The 21,055-nt window shown below is 44.0% G+C and overlaps 1 protein-coding gene across 1 annotated transcript in view; it reads left to right on the forward strand.

Annotated features, from left to right (window-relative positions):
* Positions 1 to 1,064: 1,064 nt before the first annotated feature.
* UBE2L3 (ubiquitin conjugating enzyme E2 L3) overlaps positions 1,065 to 21,055 on the forward strand; it is a 29,745-nt gene continuing 9,754 nt past the window's right edge. Inside the window, exons 1-2 of the mRNA XM_090061936.1 lie at positions 1,065 to 3,928; positions 18,043 to 18,138. Of these exons, the coding sequence (XP_089918062.1) occupies positions 3,902 to 3,928; positions 18,043 to 18,138 (123 nt within the window). The 5' untranslated portion in view covers positions 1,065 to 3,901. The remainder of the gene's footprint in view (positions 3,929 to 18,042; positions 18,139 to 21,055) is intronic.

Here is a 21,055-nt window from a genome sequence, read left to right on the forward strand (position 1 = left end):
TGTGCACCTCTTTTTTGAGGTTGAGAGTTATATTCCCAGGAGCAACACAACTGCCATTAGGGATCATTATTGCCCAGAGTGAGGCAGCTGTTCCAGTCCACTGTGCAAGTCTACTGAAGAATTTGGAGGGTAAGGACTGAAACCTGTGTTCTGGACACACAGTTTCTGAGTCAATACCTGATGCATAATAAATTGCTTAGAGGTGTTTTTTAAATAATCAGTTTTGTTTCAAGTATTGCATTTTGCTGTAATTAAGCCTGGAGATCAAAAAAAGCACGGTCCAGATTACCCACACATAGAACCTTCTGCAAAGTTCAGTACAGTTGAAAGCACTGGTCCCATTACAACTGGAGAAGTAGAGGCAAGCTGTTGAGGGAGAGGAGTAAGTGACTCTGAGTTCCATCTCAAAGGAAACTTTTGCCACTTCTATAAAACAGTACATGAATAATATTAACCAGTCACAGAGAGACTTAAAAGCATGAATATTATTATATGGCCCCTGTCCAGGGATAAGAGATGATTCATCCACATGATCATCACTGTATCAATTTTGTGTTCAACTGGACCTGAAACCAGGATGAGGATGCTAGGAGCCAGGACATGGGATGTACACAGCTCTTCCCAAGCTTCTCTATCACCCTGGTAGGAAAAATAATTTAGGTAATAGGAAGCAATTTGTGAAGCCAGCTACATTGGACAATGATGGTTTAAGAAACGGTTGGACAGTTGCTGACTGTAGGGTGGGTGGGAGTTTTACTTTCTCAAAGGAAGCACCAGTTATTTGTTAGCAATTATAACTTGAACTTCTGACTTACTCATACAACCCATAAATACCATGGATTAGAATTATCTTCACCTCCAATATCCCCACTTTATTTGAAGCCAAGGAAAATTATGAGACTACTGAAAGGCAGCTCCAGTTCGATAAACTCTGGTAGACGCAAGGGGACAAGAGTGGCCCAAGCTGACTCAGCCTTCACTGAGTTAGGCAGCCTGGCCTGGCCACAGGAATTGACACACAGGGATGCCAAAATTAAAGTGAAACGAATATAATGGTTCATTAACAAGACAATAACTATATACACTGATCACACACAACACACCAACACAAACAGGAGGGGAATCAAGTACATACAAGGCAATATATTACCAACAAGTATCAAGAAGATTGGAAATCAGCAGACTGCTCCAGTAATGGCAAGCAGTAATCCAACTAATGAACCACAAAGAACAACAGGAACTGACCACAAACCCACAGCCAGGGCCCAAAGACCAAAAGCAAAAGACCCCAATCTCCCTCAGCTACAACTTCCCCTATCTCAGATGCGCCCAGCCCTCTCAACACATCACTCAGCACTAAACTGTGCACCTGACACATAACTTCCCTCCAAACCATGGTCTGTCATTCAAAATGTTATGCACACGTTACTAGAATCTGCACACCAGACACTGAAATCTTCACACATCCCTCTGCGTGGGAGTGAGAGGTGAAAAGGTCAGTCCTTCTGAAATGATTCCCCTATCCAGTATAGTGCCCAAGTGTAATGTAACATTCAGTATGAATACATCAGTTTTAACTATAGGCATGTGATCAGTCATTTGAACAATAAGAACAAGCTTCCAGGTCAACCCAGTCACACGTCAGGAACTCTTACCAGAGAACAGCGTTTTTGTCTTGTCTGCCTCATCTCTTTTCACTCCTGAATAATAACAACCTTTCTTCCACTGGTGCTTGCCAGGCACAGCTGAAATTCCTTGCTCCAGCTGGGCAGCACAGCTGCAGGTACCAGCAAATTCTCCATGCTGGCCTATTCCTTTCACTTAACTTCTCCATATTTCACTTTCATAATCAGTTGAATGGATCTCTCACTCCTCACCTACCTAATAACAGAATAAAATAACTATCACGTTCAACACTTAAATATCACCTTTCCTCTTCAGAGTATCTTGCAAACTAATTATTTCACTGAACAGCTAATGAGGTGGGGAAGAATTAAATTAGTTCTCCAGGGTGTTGTACAGTTTAATTCATTAACCAATGTTAGTAAAGTTCTTGGAATTAAAAGCAGCGTAATGGTGCGAGAATTTGTATTGTTAAATAATAATTATTATTTGGGGAATTAATTTGCAGTTAATTTATTCTAACCTCTCTTCATGATTACACAATGTTATGCTGTGTTTTTAGTGACACCCTTCAAAATCTCTCAGAATCAGAAATGTCACTCTTTCAAACTGCCAAGTTTGAGAAGAGGAAGAGCTCTTCCTCCTGTAGTCAAATCTGCCAGGTCTCAGTGTGCTGAGGTCATGCCCAGTACTGGAGGGCACTGCAGGGCACAAGGAGTTGGTTAGCACTTCCAGAAAAAAAACAAGTCAGCTTTGGGGAAAGGGCTGGAAACAGAGCTGTCCGGGACAGGTGGAGAGTGTGGAGCTAGGAAGCAGCTACACTGGCTGCTCTAGGAAGGGGCTGTAAAGCACATGACAAACAGCAGCATGCCTTAATGTTGACTGTGCCACCTGCATCTCCTGCTCCACAGGTTTTGTTCTTCCTGGGCAATGTAGGAATGCCCTGCTGCAAAGAGGAAGCCAGCATCAGCTTGGCATTTGAACTGCCTGTGCTGCAGCCAGCAGGTCATCAGAGATCAGTGGGGTACCACACACCCACCTGCATCTTCATCTTCAGCCCCTGCTGGAAGTCCCCACATGCCTTACACAGCAGCATTTTGAAAAGGGACCAAGGTGGAATAGCTGCAGCTCACAAAATGCTTGGATTCAGTCCATAACATTTCCCTTTCCCACAGATGCTGCAAGGCAGAGAAGAGTATGAGACCTGGGGAGGACTCACAATGATGAACATTAAATAAGATGCAGCAGCAGCAGCACAGTCGCATTGAAAACAGCAATAGTCAGTACACAGATCGGAGAATGCCAAACAGCAGCACGAATGGGGACCACTGCCCTAACTGGTTATGAACATCCATGAGATTGCTTTTGAAAGGAAATGCAGTGATCACACACTCATGGACAGAGCTAATAAAAAAGGAGCAATTAACACACTGATTCTCAACCAAGATGCTGCTGCAAGGGTGCCATGAGGTGCCACACAACGAGGTGTGCAGCACCCTTCCCAGATAAACCCTGAGGTTTCCAACAGGACTCTGTTGTGTCACAATGTCCTACCCACGGGGGATTTCTACCAGCTTTAATTTTTCCCGAGCCCGAGGAAGGGCACGTGAGTCCAAAAGCTTGCAGAAAAAGATACTGGTTTTTTTTAAAAATTTCTTAATGGGTTTAATCAACGGTATCATGTCTGAAGCAAGAGTTGCCGAGTTCCGCATTTCCGCCCTGTCTAGGGCTTTCCGAGTCCTTTTCCACAGGAGATTCACCCCCTGGTGAAACGCGCCAAACCCAGGAGCCGGCGGGCCCAGGGCAGGCTGCAAAACCGGTCCCGCCGAAGGGCGCGGAGGGAGGGAGGAAACGGCGCTGCACAGACGTAGGGCAGCGCGTGGCGGCTCGGCGGGAGGCCGATGGCACAACCCCAAGCCAACAGCCGCTTGCTGAACAGCTCCAGCTAAAGGAAGCGCGCGCGGCCCGGCCAGACACCGCCACCCCCAACAGCAGCAGCATCCGAGGGGCCTCCGTGCACGGCCCGGCCCAGCCCGGCGACTCCCTCACAAAGGAACCGCTGTAGGGAAGGGGCGGGAGCGGGAGGTGTTTCTCGTGGTCCTTGCTCCCCCAAGGCTGAGGCGAGGCGAGGCGAGGCGAGGCGAGGCGAGGCAAGGCGACGCGCGGCACGGAGAAGGGGCCGGCCCGAGCCGGGCCGGGCGGCAGGAAGCGGCGCGCTTTAGCCGCCCTGCCCTGCCCGCGGCGCCATGCATTGTGGGGCGGCAGCAGCAGATCCAAGATGGCGGCCAGCAGGAGGCTGATGAAGGTAACATCCCGCCTCGCGCCGGCTGGGCCCGGGTCGGGACCGGGGGCTCGCGGGAGGGCAGGCGGGCGAGGGGCAGGGGCTTCCCGGCGCCGCCGTCTCTCATCGCGCGGGAGCGGCCCGGCTCCCGGCCTGGCCCAGCGCCGCCCGCAGGCTGAGGCGAACGAGCGGGAGCAGCCGGCACCTAGGCCGCGCCGGCCGGGGCTTCCGCCCGCCCTCCCTAGCCGGGCTGTCCGCGGCAGGCGCCCGGGGCCTGCGCCGGGGCAGGGGCGCGGCGGGGCCTGGGGAGGCCGTGGGGAGCGGCCGAGACTGCCGCCGCTCCCTCCCTCGGGGGCTCCCGCCGTGACTAAGCAAAGAGGAAGGGCTGGCGGGGAAGGAAGCGGCGCTGCCTGGCCCGGGGCTTTCCCCCGTGGGGCTCGGGAGGCCGCTGCACCCGTGCGATCAGCAACTCCGTGGCCCTTCGGATGAGAGGGAGGGAGGAAAGGAAGACAGCCCCCTCCACCGCCTCCTCCTGCTCCTCCTCCCCTGCTGCCGCCGGGCCGGTAGCGCTGCTTGATCCAGACGGAGCCAGACTCTGTTCTTCCCTGATTTTCCCCTCCATGAGGTGAAACTCCTTTAAAGTGAAAACTTTGAGTTGCCGCCTCCCCCACCCCCTGCGCTGTGATATGAGAGCCTGCTGGCAGCTTTCCTGGCACTGAAACTTGCCCTGGGTTCAAAAGTGACTTGGTTTCGCTTGCGCCTGTGTTGACCAGACTTCCCTGCCCGCCCGGGGCTGGGACGGGGAAAGAGTGGGCCCAGCCCCTGCCTTTTACCAGAACTGGTCTCAGCCCCCAGGGTCTTTGAGTTCTCTTATGACAAGGCCAGATGTATCCCTTGCCTGATGATCATCCTCCTCCTAAAAAAGCGTATAGTCTTATTTCACATCCTGGGTGTTTTCCTCCCTTCAGGTTCTTCAGGGTACTGTTTTCTTGCACAGCATCTTACTGGGTTGTGTAAACTAGTACACTGTGCTTTGCACTACATTTGATGTCATTTTTTCATCTAGGTGCTAGCAGCCTGAATCAGACCAATGCTACCGTTTCATTGCCTGTTGCGCAGATGCAAGGAGCAAGTTCAATGTGCTCTTTTTCTTTCACCCTCCCCCCCACACACACACACACACGTGCGTGCACATCCTATGTGACTTAGCAGTGCGTCAGGATTGAAGTTTACACATGACTTAGTATTGGTGCTACTTTAAATTTAGTTATTTTTTTTTTTAATATCTTAGTCCTCTACCTGGTTTCTTGTACTCATTGGATATTTTTGAGCCCTACTGAAGACAGTAGGACCTAGCAGAGGGTTCTGTCCTTTGTGTAGCTAGTTTAGGTTTAAATGTCAGTTTTTGGGTTCATAATTTGTAAGATGAAAGGCACTGGGAATTTCAGTGGTTAAGAGAATTGTAACAGTTCAGTGTTGATTTTTACCTGAGGCTAGCTTTGCTATTTTTATTTTTTTTTCAGTCTAGATTATAATTTTAGCAGTGGAATAGAATACCTTGCATACAGATTCATAGATACAAACTAGTATTATTAACATGATTGATGGACATTAACTGTCCTTGAGCCGCTTGATGAGACTGCACAAATTTGGATTTGATTTGCTTAATTTTTGACAGACTGTTATAACTGTTTAAAAATGAGTACTTTTTCTGCCACCACTGAAACTATTAATGCAAAGTATGTATACCTAAACGAGAGCCTTGAGTTTCTGAAGGCAAAAAAGAGCAGTTATTTTATATTTTAATAAGCTTAGATTTCCCGCTTAGATTTCCCACTTTGTTCTCAGATCACATTTCCTTTTCAAAGCCTTGTATCTTTTGGGGGCAGGGGTAAAATAAAAAAATGTACATAAATACTCCTAGTGTAACTGTGAACAAGAGGAAAAAATTAAAACATGGGAAGGGCCCATTAATAATGCTAAGCATTCTCTAAAGTATAGCTTTCATTTTTCTCTTTCTATAACATCAAGTATCCTGCTGCATTTCTACTGAGACAAATACTGAGGTATTTAGTTTTTAAAATATTTTCTCTTTCTCTCTCCACTAACTACATACTGCTATTCTAGGAGTGTGTGGCCAGATATTTGCTATTTGAAGAGTGGTATAAGGAGGCATTAATTTCACAAAAATGAAAGTGAAAATTGAAAAGTAAAGTTTCATTTCATGCCCACAGTTGACGGTAATCGGGATGTTTTTACTCTCAGATACTATTAACACTATAGTAGGGGTGCACTGATAAAGATTTTTTTGTCTGATACCGATGGCAGATTATTAACCAGCCATATCGGCCAATACCAATCCGATAGCCAATTTAAAGGGACACAGCCGGGCAGCTTGGAGAGCAGTGTCCAGCTGGTAAGAATGTGGAGGGGAAAGGGAAGGAAGAGGTGTGGGCAGATGTGCAGATTGAGGCCCCCATGATGTGCAGGGGCTGGGGCTGGGGCAGGGGCAGGCACTGACCGGCCAGGGGGGTGAGTGGATGCCAGAAGTGGGGCAGAGACATGCAGCTTGTCTGGGGGGCACAGGGTAGGGGAGTAGAGCTCCCTGCCACTGCGTGATCCCTCAGGAGAGGCGGGGGTGGGGGGCATGTGATCCCTGGATTTGTGTGTGGGGTAAGGAATGGCTGCCTGCTGTGGGCTTGGGGCCAGGGGTTGTGCCAGCCTGGGACAGGTGGGGGGGACGGGGAAGGAGATGGCGCTGAGAAGGAGGGCTACGAGGTGGGCTCTAGCCACTCCAAATTCCCCATAGCCACTGTTCCGAGCACTGTAGCCACCAGCCCGGAGCCTAGCCCCCTGCCAGGAATAGGCCAGTGCCGCCCCAGGCCCCGAGCCTGCAGTGAGCAGCCCACCCTTGCCCTGTGCACAAATCTGGTGGCCACATACATACTCCCAGGGAGGCCTGGGGGGTGCGTGCAGTGGCAGGGAGCTGCCCCCACCTTCCCCCTGTGCCCCCCAAATGAGCCACCCATGGCTCCACCCTTCCCTCAGTGCCTGTTCACTGCCCTGGCTGGGTAGTGCCTACCTTTGCCCCAGCCCCTCCCTCACTGTGAGGGTCTCAATCTGCACCCCCTCTATGCCCCTTCCTTCCTCCATGCCCCACTCCCTCCAAACATACCAGTCAGATGCTGCTCTCCAAGCTGCAGGGGTTCACTCCTGGCCCCATGAATGGCAGCTGCATGCATGCATGTGGCATATATCAGTGACATAATCTATACTACCCCAGAAAAGCCAGTTGCTGATAATGTTAACTTTCCTTTTATTAGTGCTGATCCAATATGCAACTGATATATCATTGCACCTCTACATTATACTAATTGTTATGAATAACAGTAGTTTTTTTTAAGTTATTAAAAAAGGAGGCTTGATGACTACCGGGCTGGACTCATTTGAGTCCAGTCTTTTCTCCCGCCCAGGCAGGTGGTCGGACTTGAAGATCTACAAGGTCCCTTCCGACCCTACTTCTGTGATTCTATGATTAAGCACCCTGTTACAGTGGTGTCTACCTCTGCAGTAGGGTCCGATCCAGCTTTTTCTGATTTTTGCAGTAACCTCACTGGGCCCCTTTTTCTAAAAACTAAGGTGTGCATCCTTGCAGATGTAGAAAGCCCCACTGAAATCCGTATAGACTTGGTCATGATTTTGGTTTAAAACTTAATTCTGCACTACTGAGAGTGGCATCCAGTAGTGTTCTATTGATTAACATTTTATGACTTGTGATAATTGGACTATTTACCATCTATTTAAGTTGTGCATTTCAAAAAGACTTGGGGTCAGAAAATATAATGGTTGACATCTTAAAAAAACCCTCTTTATTTTCACACTTAGAATTGTTAAACTAATCTATAACTTGCAGATCAGCAACTGAAATTGTTTAAACCAGGACTTTCATGCAAGCAAGGACTTACCTAATTGAAATGTTTTGGAGTGTTATGGTTTTTATATGATTATTTATATTGTTATTGGTTATTTATGTTAAGGGAGCACTAGGAGATCAGGGCTTTAGGTTTTAGCAGGTGATGTACAAATACACTGTAAGAGAGTGCCTGCCCTAAAGGGCTTATAATATAGTTAGATACTCATGTTTCCCACTCTTTTATTATATTCACCTTATAGATGGAAAGCAATCTTGTTTTTAATTGAGAGAGCTGTCTATATTTTTAGTTAATATACAAATATCAGTTTGAAGGAAATAGTGAAATTCAGCATGAATATAATTGTTTAGTTAGAGTTTATTTTAAACATGCAGATCAGGGGTTACACAAGGTTAAGGTCACTGCTGCTGGAACTTGCCCTTGTTAGAAATATAAGCGCTAAGTTTATCTTCAGGGAATTCTCTGCAGCATCATACATGTGTAGTACTTCATACATAAATGTTCTGGAAATGTGTTAAAAGCCTGGGCCATATTGTATAATACTCTGTATAAAGCGCAATAGACCTAAATTTTGTGGGCCAGAGACCATATTAAGTGGCTTCTGTTTGAAAACCTTCATTGCAAGAAGCAAGGGGCCTGGGGCAGCACAACCCCACCCCCTCCCCCGCCATGCACTGGACATGCATGCAGCCAGTGTTGAGGCTCCAGAGCCCAGTGCAGGTTTTTGCAGACTCCTGGCTGCCTTCTACAGCCAGTCTGGGATCTGGGCAGCTATAGCAGGCAGCTGGCAGGCTGTACATACACCTCTGGTTGGACAGTGGGGGAGGGCCTAGGGTTGTGCTGCCCCAGGCCCCTACCCCACCATCTGCCCAGAGGCATGCATGCACCCACCACCAAGTTGATGCTCTGGAGCCCAGTGCAGCTGTTGGCAACCTCCTGGCTGCAGCTAGCCCGGGGCCTGCACAGCTGCTGCCAGTCACAGACCCCTGGCTGCTTGCAGCAGGGCTTGGATCTTCCCAGTCGCTTGCTGTGAGCAGCCTGGGCTTTGTGGCAGGTGGCAGCTGTCCAAAGGCTGGGCTGGCTGTGGTGTGCCCAGCAAAATGGCCTTGTGTGCCATGCTTTGGCACATGTTCCAGGGAGTTGCTGACCCTGGGATAAAGTATTATAAAATCATAGAGAAGTAGGCCTGGAAGGGACCTCTGGAGATCATGTGGTCTGGCCCTTTGCTCAATTCAGGATCAGTCTTGACTAAACCGTCCTGGTTAAGTGTTTGTCAGATCTGACCTTGATAATTTCCAGTGATGGAGTTTCCATGACTAGTCTAGATAGCCTGTTCCAATGCTTAACTACCTTCATAATTTGAAAGTTCTTCCTAATCTTTAACCTAAATTTCCTCTGATGTAGTTTGAGACCATTGTTCCATCTTCTTTAAAACTGTTCTTTAGATCAGGGGTTGTCAACCAGGGGCACACATACCCATGGGGGTACTTGGAACAGTCCTGGGGGTATGTACGAGCAGGTGGAGACAGAGCTCTGCTGCCTCCCAGGAGCAGGGCCAGGGTGGGGCAAGGGCAGTGTGCGAGCTTCCCTGCCCCGCAAAGGGGCGCCACTCCTTTGGCCCTGCCTCGCCCCAGCCCTCCTCCTGGGAGTGCAGCAGCACTCTGTGCCTGCATACCATCCCTGCCTCCCCATGCCTCATCTAGCTGCCAGAGGTACTTAGACTAAAAAAGGTTGAAAACCCCTACTTTAGACAAGTGGTTCTCAGTCTGTTTCTATACCAAGACCCATTTGTAAACATCAGTGGCCAGTCCCAAGTCACTGAATAGTTTAAGTAGAAAATAGCCCCCTGGCTCTGCCTCTCAGTCTCAACACTCAGCCCTGCCCCTCCCCCCCATCCCTACTTGTACCCCTCACTCCTCTGTGGGCAGGGGGGTTGCATGAAGGGGCATGTACTACACCCCCCCAGTTTGCACCTACAGCAGGCATGGGGCTGTATCCTGGCTGGAGTGGCATGGGCAGGAGCTGCCTCTCCGGTCCAGCTGGCAGGACTTGGTGCGGGAGGGCAGAGCGGGGTGATGAGACTCATTGCTGCCACTGCTGCCAGAACTCCAGCAGCGCGAGGAGTAATGGACAGCAGGGGCATGCAAGCTGCGCTCACCTTCTCCTACCACCAGTCGCTCATGCTTCGGGCTGCAGCTCTACATACCGCCGTGACCCAGCCACTGCTGCCACTCGTCTCAGGCCACAGCTGTACACTAGAGAGGAGGCGGGGTGGCAGGCAATGTCACCTCTGCCTTTTGACATGTCGTCTGTGCTCCCCTGCTCCCCCCATAGACTTACCTGCAAGGAGCTGCAGGAGCTGCTCTCTGCACTGCCTGGCTGGCATGTGCATATGGCTCAGGGGTCCTGCCTGATCGCCCTCCTCCTGCAGGCTGGAACTCTTCCAGTCTGGAAGGGGAAACCAGTTGTTTCCCAAATTTTTTCTCCTTTAGAGGAGAATCCATTTTTAAAGTTGATCCATTTTTTAAACTTTGTTTGCGACCCTTTCATATATTCTTGCAACCCACGGGTTGAGAAATGCTGCTTTAGATATTATCTAGCAAAGAGATCCAGTTGTCCAGAGACATTCAGGATGAAAATCTGACCAGCTATAAAAAATATTGAAAGCCCTCCCATTTCAAGAAATTCTTGACCGTAATTGACAGAATATTTCAAATACTTGAAATAATTAACACTCAGAATTTGAACGGGCCTTTCATTTTAACCATTCCTTCCCCTCCAAAAAAAATCCAACCCTAACCTAGGAAGAGTTAAAATCCAAAAAGGAGAGAAACCCCTTAAGGATACTGTTACTATTGCATAGTTACTATTGATTTTATGTGAAAGTGCCCCTTACTGTGTTAGTAGGTGGCTGTATAAAGCCCTAAGAATGATAAATAGAGGAGAGGAATCAGGTGTCAGGCCAAGTAGAGGAGAGGAACCAGGAAGGGAGATTTGTTTGTTATGAAGTGTGAAGTTGTTTTTACATGTATACATGTATCCATAGTATTTGTATAAAATACCGTATACAGACTTCATACACCTGTTTTAATAAATTAGTTTGGGACTATGGTATGTTGAAAACATAATTGGTAATTAGGGAGATACCGGGACTCTGCTCAGATAGACCTTCCATGTGAAGTCCCTGTATAACATAGTCAAATTACAGTGTCTGTAAGATCTTTGCTTCTATTTTCTGACTCTTTAATGCTAAAGGACATATTATAATATGAGGGATAACAGTTTGTGTTTACTTCTTTTTTTAAAGAAACCGTGTTTGGGGAAGTATGGGAAACAGGGAGATGGTCTTATACAGTGTTTCACTATGGACTTTCACAATTGCATAGTCAAACATTTACGCAAGGATTGAACAACAGGGAAATAAAAGCATAAAACCACACCCATGTACCTAACATTGATGGTATGTATTTATGTTATGCTGTAGTCTAGTAAACAGCATAACAACTCCAAATGCATTCAGAATTTTGTATTTCTCATTGGATTTTTCAGTTGCTTTTAACTTTGATATTTTATGCTTTTCTTACTTGGAGCTCCAGTCTTCAGTGACAACTGGCCACATGGGAAATGTAAATTTCAGCTGTTTTAGGTTCCACGTGTAAAAATTCTTACATGATTTATGGCAGAGGTAAAAATAGCGATTTTTTTTTTTTTATTTTCCCTTTTGTAACTTAAAATGGGTTAAAGTGCTTTTACTCAAGATGTTAAACAGTCACGTTGGAGATCAACCCGAAAAGTTCTTTGCCAAAAAGTAGTAGTGTTTAGAAAATAAGAAGTGTGTGGACACACAAGATTTGTAATTTGTCTTTCAGCCTTTGTAATAGTTTTTATGAAAACTCTAATCTGTACATTATGATTTTTGTTTTTTGATTTTGAAAAAAATCCATATAGTTTGAGCTTCAGAAGTGACATTGAGTATTGTACCAGTGTCTTGGGAACAAATTTAACTTAAAAACGTCACTGCTTTTTGGACATTGTTAGTCTGCTATTTATAAATAGGTTACAGAATATTTTTTTCTGCATTAAATTTGTTTAGTGCATTTAACTGTACTTCAGGCTTGGTGCAAAGCCTTTTGAAGTCAATGTGAGAAACTGTCTGTGGACTTCACTGAGCTTTGGGTTAAGCTTGTGAGCATGGGCACTTCCATCGCTTTCCCTTGTGGTGTCATAGGCAGGTCACAGAGCGGATAAGAATACTGCATTGGCACCAAAATCAACTCTGGCTTATGTAGCTTTTTCAGAGAGCAATGGGGGAAGAGGGCAGGGGGTTTAAAAAAAATTACAAACTAACTTGGACTCAAAAATGAATGTACTTTAAATTTTTTTAATCATTAGGATTTCAAGCTGATCCATTTCTTTTATGCTTTCAAAAAGCATAAATGATGTACTGAAAATGAAAAATTTACTTTTTATGTAACAGTTATCCATAACGTACAAAAGGAAGGTATTAAATGCTCTTGCAATCATGTCTCTTCAGCTCTATATATTTCAAGATTAAATATTACCTCTGAAGCAATGTATGTGTTCTCCATTTTATGTACTATATGTAGTTTTTTATCTTAACATGTCAAAAAGCAAGAAGCAGTAAGTCCCAAGAGATTCCTGTGAGACAAGCAGACATCTCCATTTTATAAATAGGGAAACTGTGATGCAGCAAGGTCATATACTACACAAGGTCAGTAGCAGAGTTGGGAATGGAACAGAGATTCCTAAATTCTCATTTCTGTGTTTTGACTATATACTACATAGTCACTAGTCAGGTCACCTAAAACAGAATGGAAGAGGTGGCGGGAGGGAATTGGGAATTCATCTCTTCAGCAGGTATTGAAGATCATAGGTTTTCTTTTAAAATGAAAACAATACATGTTTGGACTCATTGTTTTGCTTCCAGAAGTTATTTTTGTCCTTAAAGCCTTCCAGTCACTTTTCTGACCTGCATGTTATGCCAACTCCTTATCTGTGTACTGCCCATGGGCATTCTGTGTCATTTGCTTGCTTATTTGAGAAAACCCGTTATTACTCCTCCCTGGCTATCTTGCCTTTCTAGTGCCACAATAGAGAGACCTAATTTTCATTATGGGCTGTGTATTGCCAACAAAATAACTTCACTTCTGTTGTAGAAGTTGTATTACTGATGCTGGTTTTCTCCAATTTAAAAAAATCCCCAATTTCCGGTTTTAAAAAAAGTAACCCCAAATCCACATTTTTCCATGATTAAAATGAAACGCCACTAATATATATTTCTATATATATGTGGAAAAATACGGATTTGGGGATTTTTTTCAAATTGGAGAAAACCAGGATCCTTGATTATGATGCACTAGCCAGGAAGAATACAGCTTAAGCTGCAGCTCCTACATTGCATTAGCAAGGGAGGTAATTAGAAAAAGGCCAGTTATAAACTAAACAAGTTTTATTGCAAACTAGTACTATCCATATTAATATGGAACCTTAAAACACTGTTTTCAGAAAGGTTTCACTTCATAGTGAAAAATGGCTGCCTTAAACAACTATTAAGGGAACAACAAAAAAAGGTTTCTCTTTAATTAAAGTAACCCACTAAGAAAAGTAGAGTAGATCTGTAACCTTGATTCTTGCACCTCATGTAGTCATGCTGTTAAAAAAGCATTTAAAAATGTCACCAGTCTGAGTTGGCAGTTTTTTAGGTTGGTATTCACTTTGTATGAATGACTGCAGGATGTGAAAGTGGTAGAGGCTCAAGTCACTGATGATGTTTTGGGCTGATCATTTGGAAGGATGATGAAGAGTGGCTTCCTATGCTGACTTCATTGTATTGTATGTAGTTTCAAGTGATGAAAGTACAGAACTAGCTTCTCTGGACATATTTATACATGTTCCATGGCAGGGGTGAAGCTTTCATTAATATGGCTCCAACAGCCACTCTAATTAAAATGCCCAGTGTCTCATGTATTTGGCATCTCATGCTTCAAAATGGTGACAGGGGCACTTTAATAACTAAAGGTCATTGAACGAGCTTTAGTTAAAGCACCTCCACCACTATTTTGAAGCACAGGGATGCTGAATACAGGTTTTGTGGAGGCTTCTGGAGCCTGCTAATTGGCACACATCGGAGCAGGTGTCGGGCACGCATATAAGTGTCCTGTGTTTAGTTGGAAAGACCTTTTTAATGCTCTAAAATTGAAGTGGAGGATTCATTTGGGACAAGGGAGAGGCTTGTAGGTTCATTAAAAACTTTCTTTAGCTACATAAAAACTACAGTAACTTGGTGGTCAAGAGTAACTTCTGCTCTGCTTAGTACATCTCTTAAACTAGCTGCCTTTCAGACTTCCATTTTCATTCATCCAAGGGCTGCCATATTTAAATACTTAATTTGAAGGAGATAAAGAGGTAGATTTAAAAAAATATATATTTCTTAGTATTATGAAACTGTAGCCCACCCTTCTTCTATTTTAAGTGCATTGGGTGAAAGCGGTTAGGATATGGATTAGGGGTGGACAGTTATTTCAGCTGGCGGGCCACATAATGAATTTTGGGAAGCTCTCGAGGGCTGTACACACAGTTTTTCAGAAGATATTATTTTAACAAATTATAGATAAACACATCATGTACTAAAAATCAAACATCTACTATAACATACTTTAATTAAAAAAAAGTGCTGATTTATGGTTTTTGAGTAAGTATATAGAGATAATTACTAGGGACCTACCGAATTCACAGTTTTCACAGAAACCAGTCATTTGGTCTCTGCGAAAAAGCAGGGGGACCATAAAAAGACACAAAAACAGCAGGGTGGGGGGCTGTAAAAACAGAAAAGGGCAGGAAGCCCTGACATCCTGAAGGATGGGGGGGGTGACACTTTTGTAGTGGAACAGGGCAAGGAGCGTGGCATGCCTCTGACTGGCCAAGTCTGGTGGATCTCTGTCAGTCTCCAGGGAGGAGCAGGACTTCTGGAGCCCCATGGCCAATTGTGTGTGTGGGGGGGGGGAGTGGTGTGCCATGCTCCACCACAAAAATTACACCCAGTATTGGGGGGCAGCTACCCCAAATTCAGTAGGTCCCTAGTGATTGCATAATAGCTCAAAATAAAGTCTTACTCTTGTATATTGGGCATGTTAGGCTGGTGCATGTTTGCACTGGGTCCTGGGAACTAGCTGGGGATGGGGGGAGGGATGGAGGAGGCCAGGGGGCGTGTGCAGCTGAGTTCGCCCAGGAGGTGTGTAGCAGGTGTGGTCTGTCCCTCCCCTCCTCCCCCCACAGCTCATGGTGCTCTGCATCCCTGCTCACTTCTGCCCAGGTTACCCTTTACCACACTCCCACCTGCATTGGCCCCATGCCCACTAATGGTGCCACCCTGACCCCAGTCAGCATGCGTGCCTGCAGGTGTCCAAGTAGATGGAAAACACCTGGGAGCTGGAGCTGGACCCCCATGTGCTGAAGTAGGAGCCACGCAGGTGCAGCTTACCCTGCCTGGCTGGGTGTGTGGTGCCCAGCATGCGCCTCTGTGGCTACTGCCTCTTCCTCATGCTACCTGCTGCCCAGAATGGTGCAGCAGGGGCAGAAGGAGGAGGAGCTGCTGGAAGCAGGAACTGGGCAGCAGCAGCAGAAGCAGCCCTGCCAGGAAGCTGGTCAGGGCTGGAGCCAGGGCAGTGGCAGTGCGGTCAGCAGGTGCAGAACAGCTGTGGCTGACAGCATGGTTCGGGCTGCCGCGGGTAGGGCTTGACCCTATGCAGAGTGCCATGGGGGGCAGCTGTGGGCTGGATCCAGCCTGCGGGCCATATTTTGCCCACCCCTAATATGGATCATGTATTTCTCTGTTTGTGTACAACACTACATTCAGTTGAAGCGGGGGATGCTGCAACATGAATTTTATATAATTATATGCCACAACCAGACAGCATCTAAAATAAAGTATTTCCCCATTCATGTTTTTTTGGGAGAAAGGTCCTGGTCACCCTTAATTAGAATTTGGTTAAATGTGTGCTGGGTAATCTCTGTCTGTAACTTTTCCTGCTTATGATGCCCAAAAGTTATTTTTGGTTCAGAATGAGGTTTATTGTTAAATTTGTGGTCATGAAAAAGGGTAGCTTTGTGTTCTGTATACCCAGTGGTGTGACAGCTGAAAGCACTAAGCTGAATTAATTGCATACCTTCCTGAGCCCCTCAGAAAAACATCAGTCTTCTGTATTCGAAAGCCAAAGGTACATTCAGCATACAGATATACAAAACCAAGTGTCAAACTTTGTACTAGACTCTTAGGTTCACTGAACATAAGCTAATAAGGGTCATCTTCCACCGAGTATCTTGGTCTATAGTGTATCTCTATAAATGTGACTCAGGACTTCTTTATGGCTCCATGCCCTAAAGGAGGGCTGCAGGTAGCCCATGAGTAATTAAACTGTAGCCTGCAGAGCTTATCAGTGCAGCTCAGAAAACCTAGAGTGTAAACACTGTTGCCACTTGTCCTCTTGACTGTTCTGAATTTGGGGTCTTTGATTGCCATTGGTTACAAATATCAGCAGCAGGAGAAAGGGGTGGGGGTGAAGGGGAGTGGAATTCACTCCCTGGGTTCTGGAGCTGTATCATGTCTGATGCTAGAGGTGGATTGTCTAGCCTCTGAGAAGCCCCATGGTCTGGATCTGGTCAATAGGACCAAATTAAACTGTTTCTGTAATGATCAAATTGGGATATAACTAGTGGCAGTAGAACATCAAGAATCACTGCACCAGGTTCTCCAGTCATTTCTGGAGATGATATGAAGTGTAAACCCCGAGTCAGGGACACCACAATTGAACCCTGTGCTCTGGGCATGCCCTTAGCTGTGCCTTTTATTCCTTTTGGTTGTCTTAAAGGTTCTAGTGGGCATGTTACTGACATATGACTTTTCCTGTGCTTGTCAGTCAAGGTGGGAGGAGGTGTGATCCCTAACTGGCATAACTGGGATGGCAGAAGACCCTACTATAGAAGCTGCTCTATTGGTAGAACTGTGCTCTTGCTGTTTTGCTTATGGTCAGTGATTTTACTGTAATGGTACAACGTCTAGATTTGTCACTATAGTTGTGTCACCACCTAGCAGTGTTTGTCATGGTAATATGCCTGTGTTCCTGTGTTGTTAAGAAGCCCTTAGAATAGATGCAGCCTTTTTCATGCATCAGTTTTGAGAGAATGAATGTAGCCTTTGGTTTCACAGGGATTATCTTCTGAGTCCATGTTTAGAAGATCACTTTTGTTCCAGTTGTTCAAAAAAAGGAATCTGTTAATGTTCTTAGGGGTAAAATAATTTATTAGTAAGAAAATAGGCATTTTTATGTTTGTTTCCTAGATCTAAAATAACATACTATGTGGAGCTGTCCTTAAATAGCATGTCAACATGCCATTGGCTGCTTTTTCACTGAAAAATAAACAAACCCCTTAATTTATTCAGAAAGATTGCTTTTCGAGTAGAAAATACTGTTTTTTAGTTGACACAACTTCAAGAATTATAATCTTGTTAAAATCTGTGTAGTTGTGTTTTTACTAAATCTAAATTAAGACTGGAGATGAAAAATAAAGCCTTGCTTATATGAATTTTCCCTGATTTAGCAGACGTTGGATTTTAAACTGATTTAGTTCAGCTAGTGCAAATTTGGATGGGAGTTTAATTTAGCTTAACTGATTTAAGTTGCACTGAAATGTGCCCATCTTTGACTGAAATCATTGTGGTTTTACCAGTTTAAATAGGTTTAAAACCAAACGCCTTTAGTTAACCAGTGTGCACCTTGCCAGTTTTAACAAATCCCAAGACTTGCTTTACTTCCATAAGTTGACAAAGGATTCCCTATTCCAGAATCACTGTAGGAGAATGAGCTTTCTTGGTATCAGACATGCAGATCAGTCTAAGCAAAATAACATAACAAAGTAGCTATTTAGCTGACTTCTCTTGTATCTTCTTTTGTATCCTCATGGAATGTCATTTATTTCCATAAGTAAAGAGTTTGCTTGCTTGGCTTAGATAACTGATTTTTTATAGGTGCAGAAGTCCCATTTGGTTTTATTATGTGGGTTGCCACTTCTGAAACCACAAACTCATTTAGTATTAAAGGAACTCACTTTGACCTCCAAGTTTCTTGAAAAGTAAATATGTCATGGGTTACTGTTATTAATGGACACTTATGCTTTGTTGCTTTTCAGGAGCTTGAAGAAATCCGCAAATGTGGGATGAAAAACTTCCGTAATATCCAGGTTGATGAAGCTAATTTATTGACTTGGCAAGGGCTTATTGTTCCTGTGAGTATAAAATGCTTTATATATGATATCCTGCTGGACCTTGTGCACCTGGGGATGACTTCCATTGGAAAAGACCTCTTACAAATCTGTGCTTTAGGTGGCCATTATGTAATAGTTGCAGCTTGACAAACAGGCTGTGATTGCTTTGATGAATTAAAAATTTCACACTGTGGTTATATCTCTTGTAGTGGAAGAAAAGAAGACCCAAACCATGGTTGCACAGACAACAGCTGCCAGTTGTTTGCTCTACAGATTTTATATGGAAATTTTAAAAGCCTCTGAAAAGGAAGCCTGGTTTGGTCCCTCACTTCCTGAAGTAGAATACAGGGATTCTGGATTTAGTAATAGGTGTATTGCAAACTTTCTCTTTACTCTTGGGCACATTGTTTAGTCTTTCTTTTTCTTATATTTTATTTTTGCCATACTGTTTTTAAATATAATACTACTCTCCCTCCTCAGATCTGTGATATAAATCCAAAGATGCATGAGAGTTGATTCCAATACTGCTGTGAGGGCTGCCACATAATTTTTCAAGTTTTTCTCTAGCAACTCTTTCAGTTTGGCCTTTCTACTGACTCTGCACAAACAGCATTGCAGCCGTAATACATTGTTATGTTGTTCAGCATTTTTTCTAATGTATTGAGGCTTTGCATCTTAAATAAATTACCCTGATTTTTGTTAACTTAGTTATTAAATCATTTATCTAAAGGTTGCAGTAACCAAATACTGGTGTGTTGTCCCAATGTTACAATGGGTTTTTAAACAAGAATTTTCTCTAAAAACAAATGAAAGTGTATAGCTAATATGCTATCCTACTACTAAAAAACTGTGTTATGGATCCTTTGTTTTGGTATTCCTACTTACAGGTACATTTCTCTAACTAAATTTAGAAGACAATTTGGATATACAGATTCTGCAATTGGGGCTGGAGGGCGTTAAAGGGTAATACTTTCAAAGAAGCTGACATCCGCTTCATTTTTTTTTCCAGAGACGCATGAGTGCTTTTGTAAATATTACTCAAACCCATTACTTGTTTTCAAAGGCATAAAACGTTTTAAATGAGGGTTGGGTTTTTTTTCCTTTTAAAGCTGTATGGACAGTAAAACAAATGCAAAGTGATTTGTAGCAGTTAAATTGCTTAATACTCACTTGGCTTGTACCTAAGGATAAAAACATCTTATTTTTCCACTTTATCCCACCTTAAAGATTACCATCGTGTAAGTAGTTTTAATTCCTGGGTTACTGTAACAGAAAAAGAGGGAAGTGTTTTTAAAACGGCTGTACTATACAAGATACAAGAGCTGTAAGGTAGTGTCCCAACTAACAACTTGATTATGTTATTGAATCCATTAAAGAGTTAAAAATAATGCATGCTATGTTGATTTAGGCCTGTTTTCTCTGGCCATTGTTACTTTGTTATGAGTGTATTAAGTTGGTATGCTTCTACCATTGTAGCCAGACATTTGTATAAACCATATTAACAGGAACTGTTTTAAAACTCTGCTTTTAATAACGGCTTTGCTAGTCTAGGTCTGATGCTATTCTAAGATAGGCCCAAATTCACACGTCTTAAGAATGGGGTGGGTTGTAGTAATATAATAGTAATTTGAGTCCCTAGTGAGGAAATTATACCTTTTGGAAGCACTAAAGCACAACGCAGTATAGGCAATGCATGCTTAGATTCCCCTGCTACGTCACCCTAGTGGCACATTATAAGTGGGGGGCGAGCTGCTACAACAAGGTAGCAGGTGATCATGTGTAGACCCATGTGATCGTTATGTCACTGTAGCGCACCATATGGTGACATAGCACATCATTATGTCGCCATAGGGCAATGTGTAAATGTGCCCATTGCGCATTAGTACAGATGAATGGTCTTTTAGTGATGCTGCTGCACATTAGACTAAATCTGCTATACATGAGTGCATTAGCATGGACTTTGCTCGCTGCACTAATGCAGAGTAAAATGAGTCTTCTGCACATGAAGCATCTCAGGTAGATGTGCCCAGTAATGAGGAAATAAAAGAATAGAAATATGTGGAGTGTATGTGGGAAACACAAGTGCTGTTTGATAGGCCTTTTTAAAATGTCTTCTCACTATTGGTCTGTTTAGAGAAATTATTTTAAATTAATTAAAAAATGAAGGGCAGGATTTTTTAGAATCGGGTTCTTTAAAATTAAGATCTACAGACTTTTGGAAAACTCAATACTTCTGAAAGTTAAACCACTTATTTACATACAGGTATAAGGATTTAGGTGCCAAACTTTAGCATCCAGTTTAAGAATCTTGGGTCCTAACTTTATTTTATTTTTTTAGAGAAATTTTAATAGGCAGCTGTAAAGTAAGCTACTACTGTATTGGTCAAATAGAGGGGGACTTGTTAGGAAAGGTAAGGGAGGAGTTGAGTTTATAAGCTTATCTGGTTGAAGAAATTTGGATTTTCACCTTTATATTGGGTGTTTTCATCTGCCATGTCTTGTATTGAATTCCTTCATGAACAACAAGTTGCATCTGAGTCTGAGGCAACGAAGGATGTCAATGCTTTCTTCTCTGGCCACTACAGAAAACATAGAGAGCAATACAATCTGCATTTTTATGTCTGAGGCTTTGAACCTCAGCTCTGTAGTGCTTCTGTGTTGCTAATTGAAGGCTGCTCCTTAACTGAGATCATTCATGCTGCACCAAAATACTTGCTGATCCTTTGGATTTTAAGTACTATGGAACAAAAGATTTACAGTTAACTCTCTCTCCACCCCGTACTCATTGAAGCGGTCTTTTAGATTTAATAAGACTTCTCTCATGAATGAAGTGAGTAGGCTGTTACACTGGAATTTAAGGAAAGAGATTTTTACTTGGCGACATATTTTATAAACCACTGGAATTCATGGTTCTTGTTTATAGCAGTTTACTGTAATA

Source organism: Crocodylus siamensis, chromosome 9 (assembly GCF_052110815.1).
Source record: "Crocodylus siamensis isolate JL-2025a chromosome 9, ASM5211081v1, whole genome shotgun sequence".
Taxonomy (NCBI): domain Eukaryota; kingdom Metazoa; phylum Chordata; order Crocodylia; family Crocodylidae; genus Crocodylus; species Crocodylus siamensis.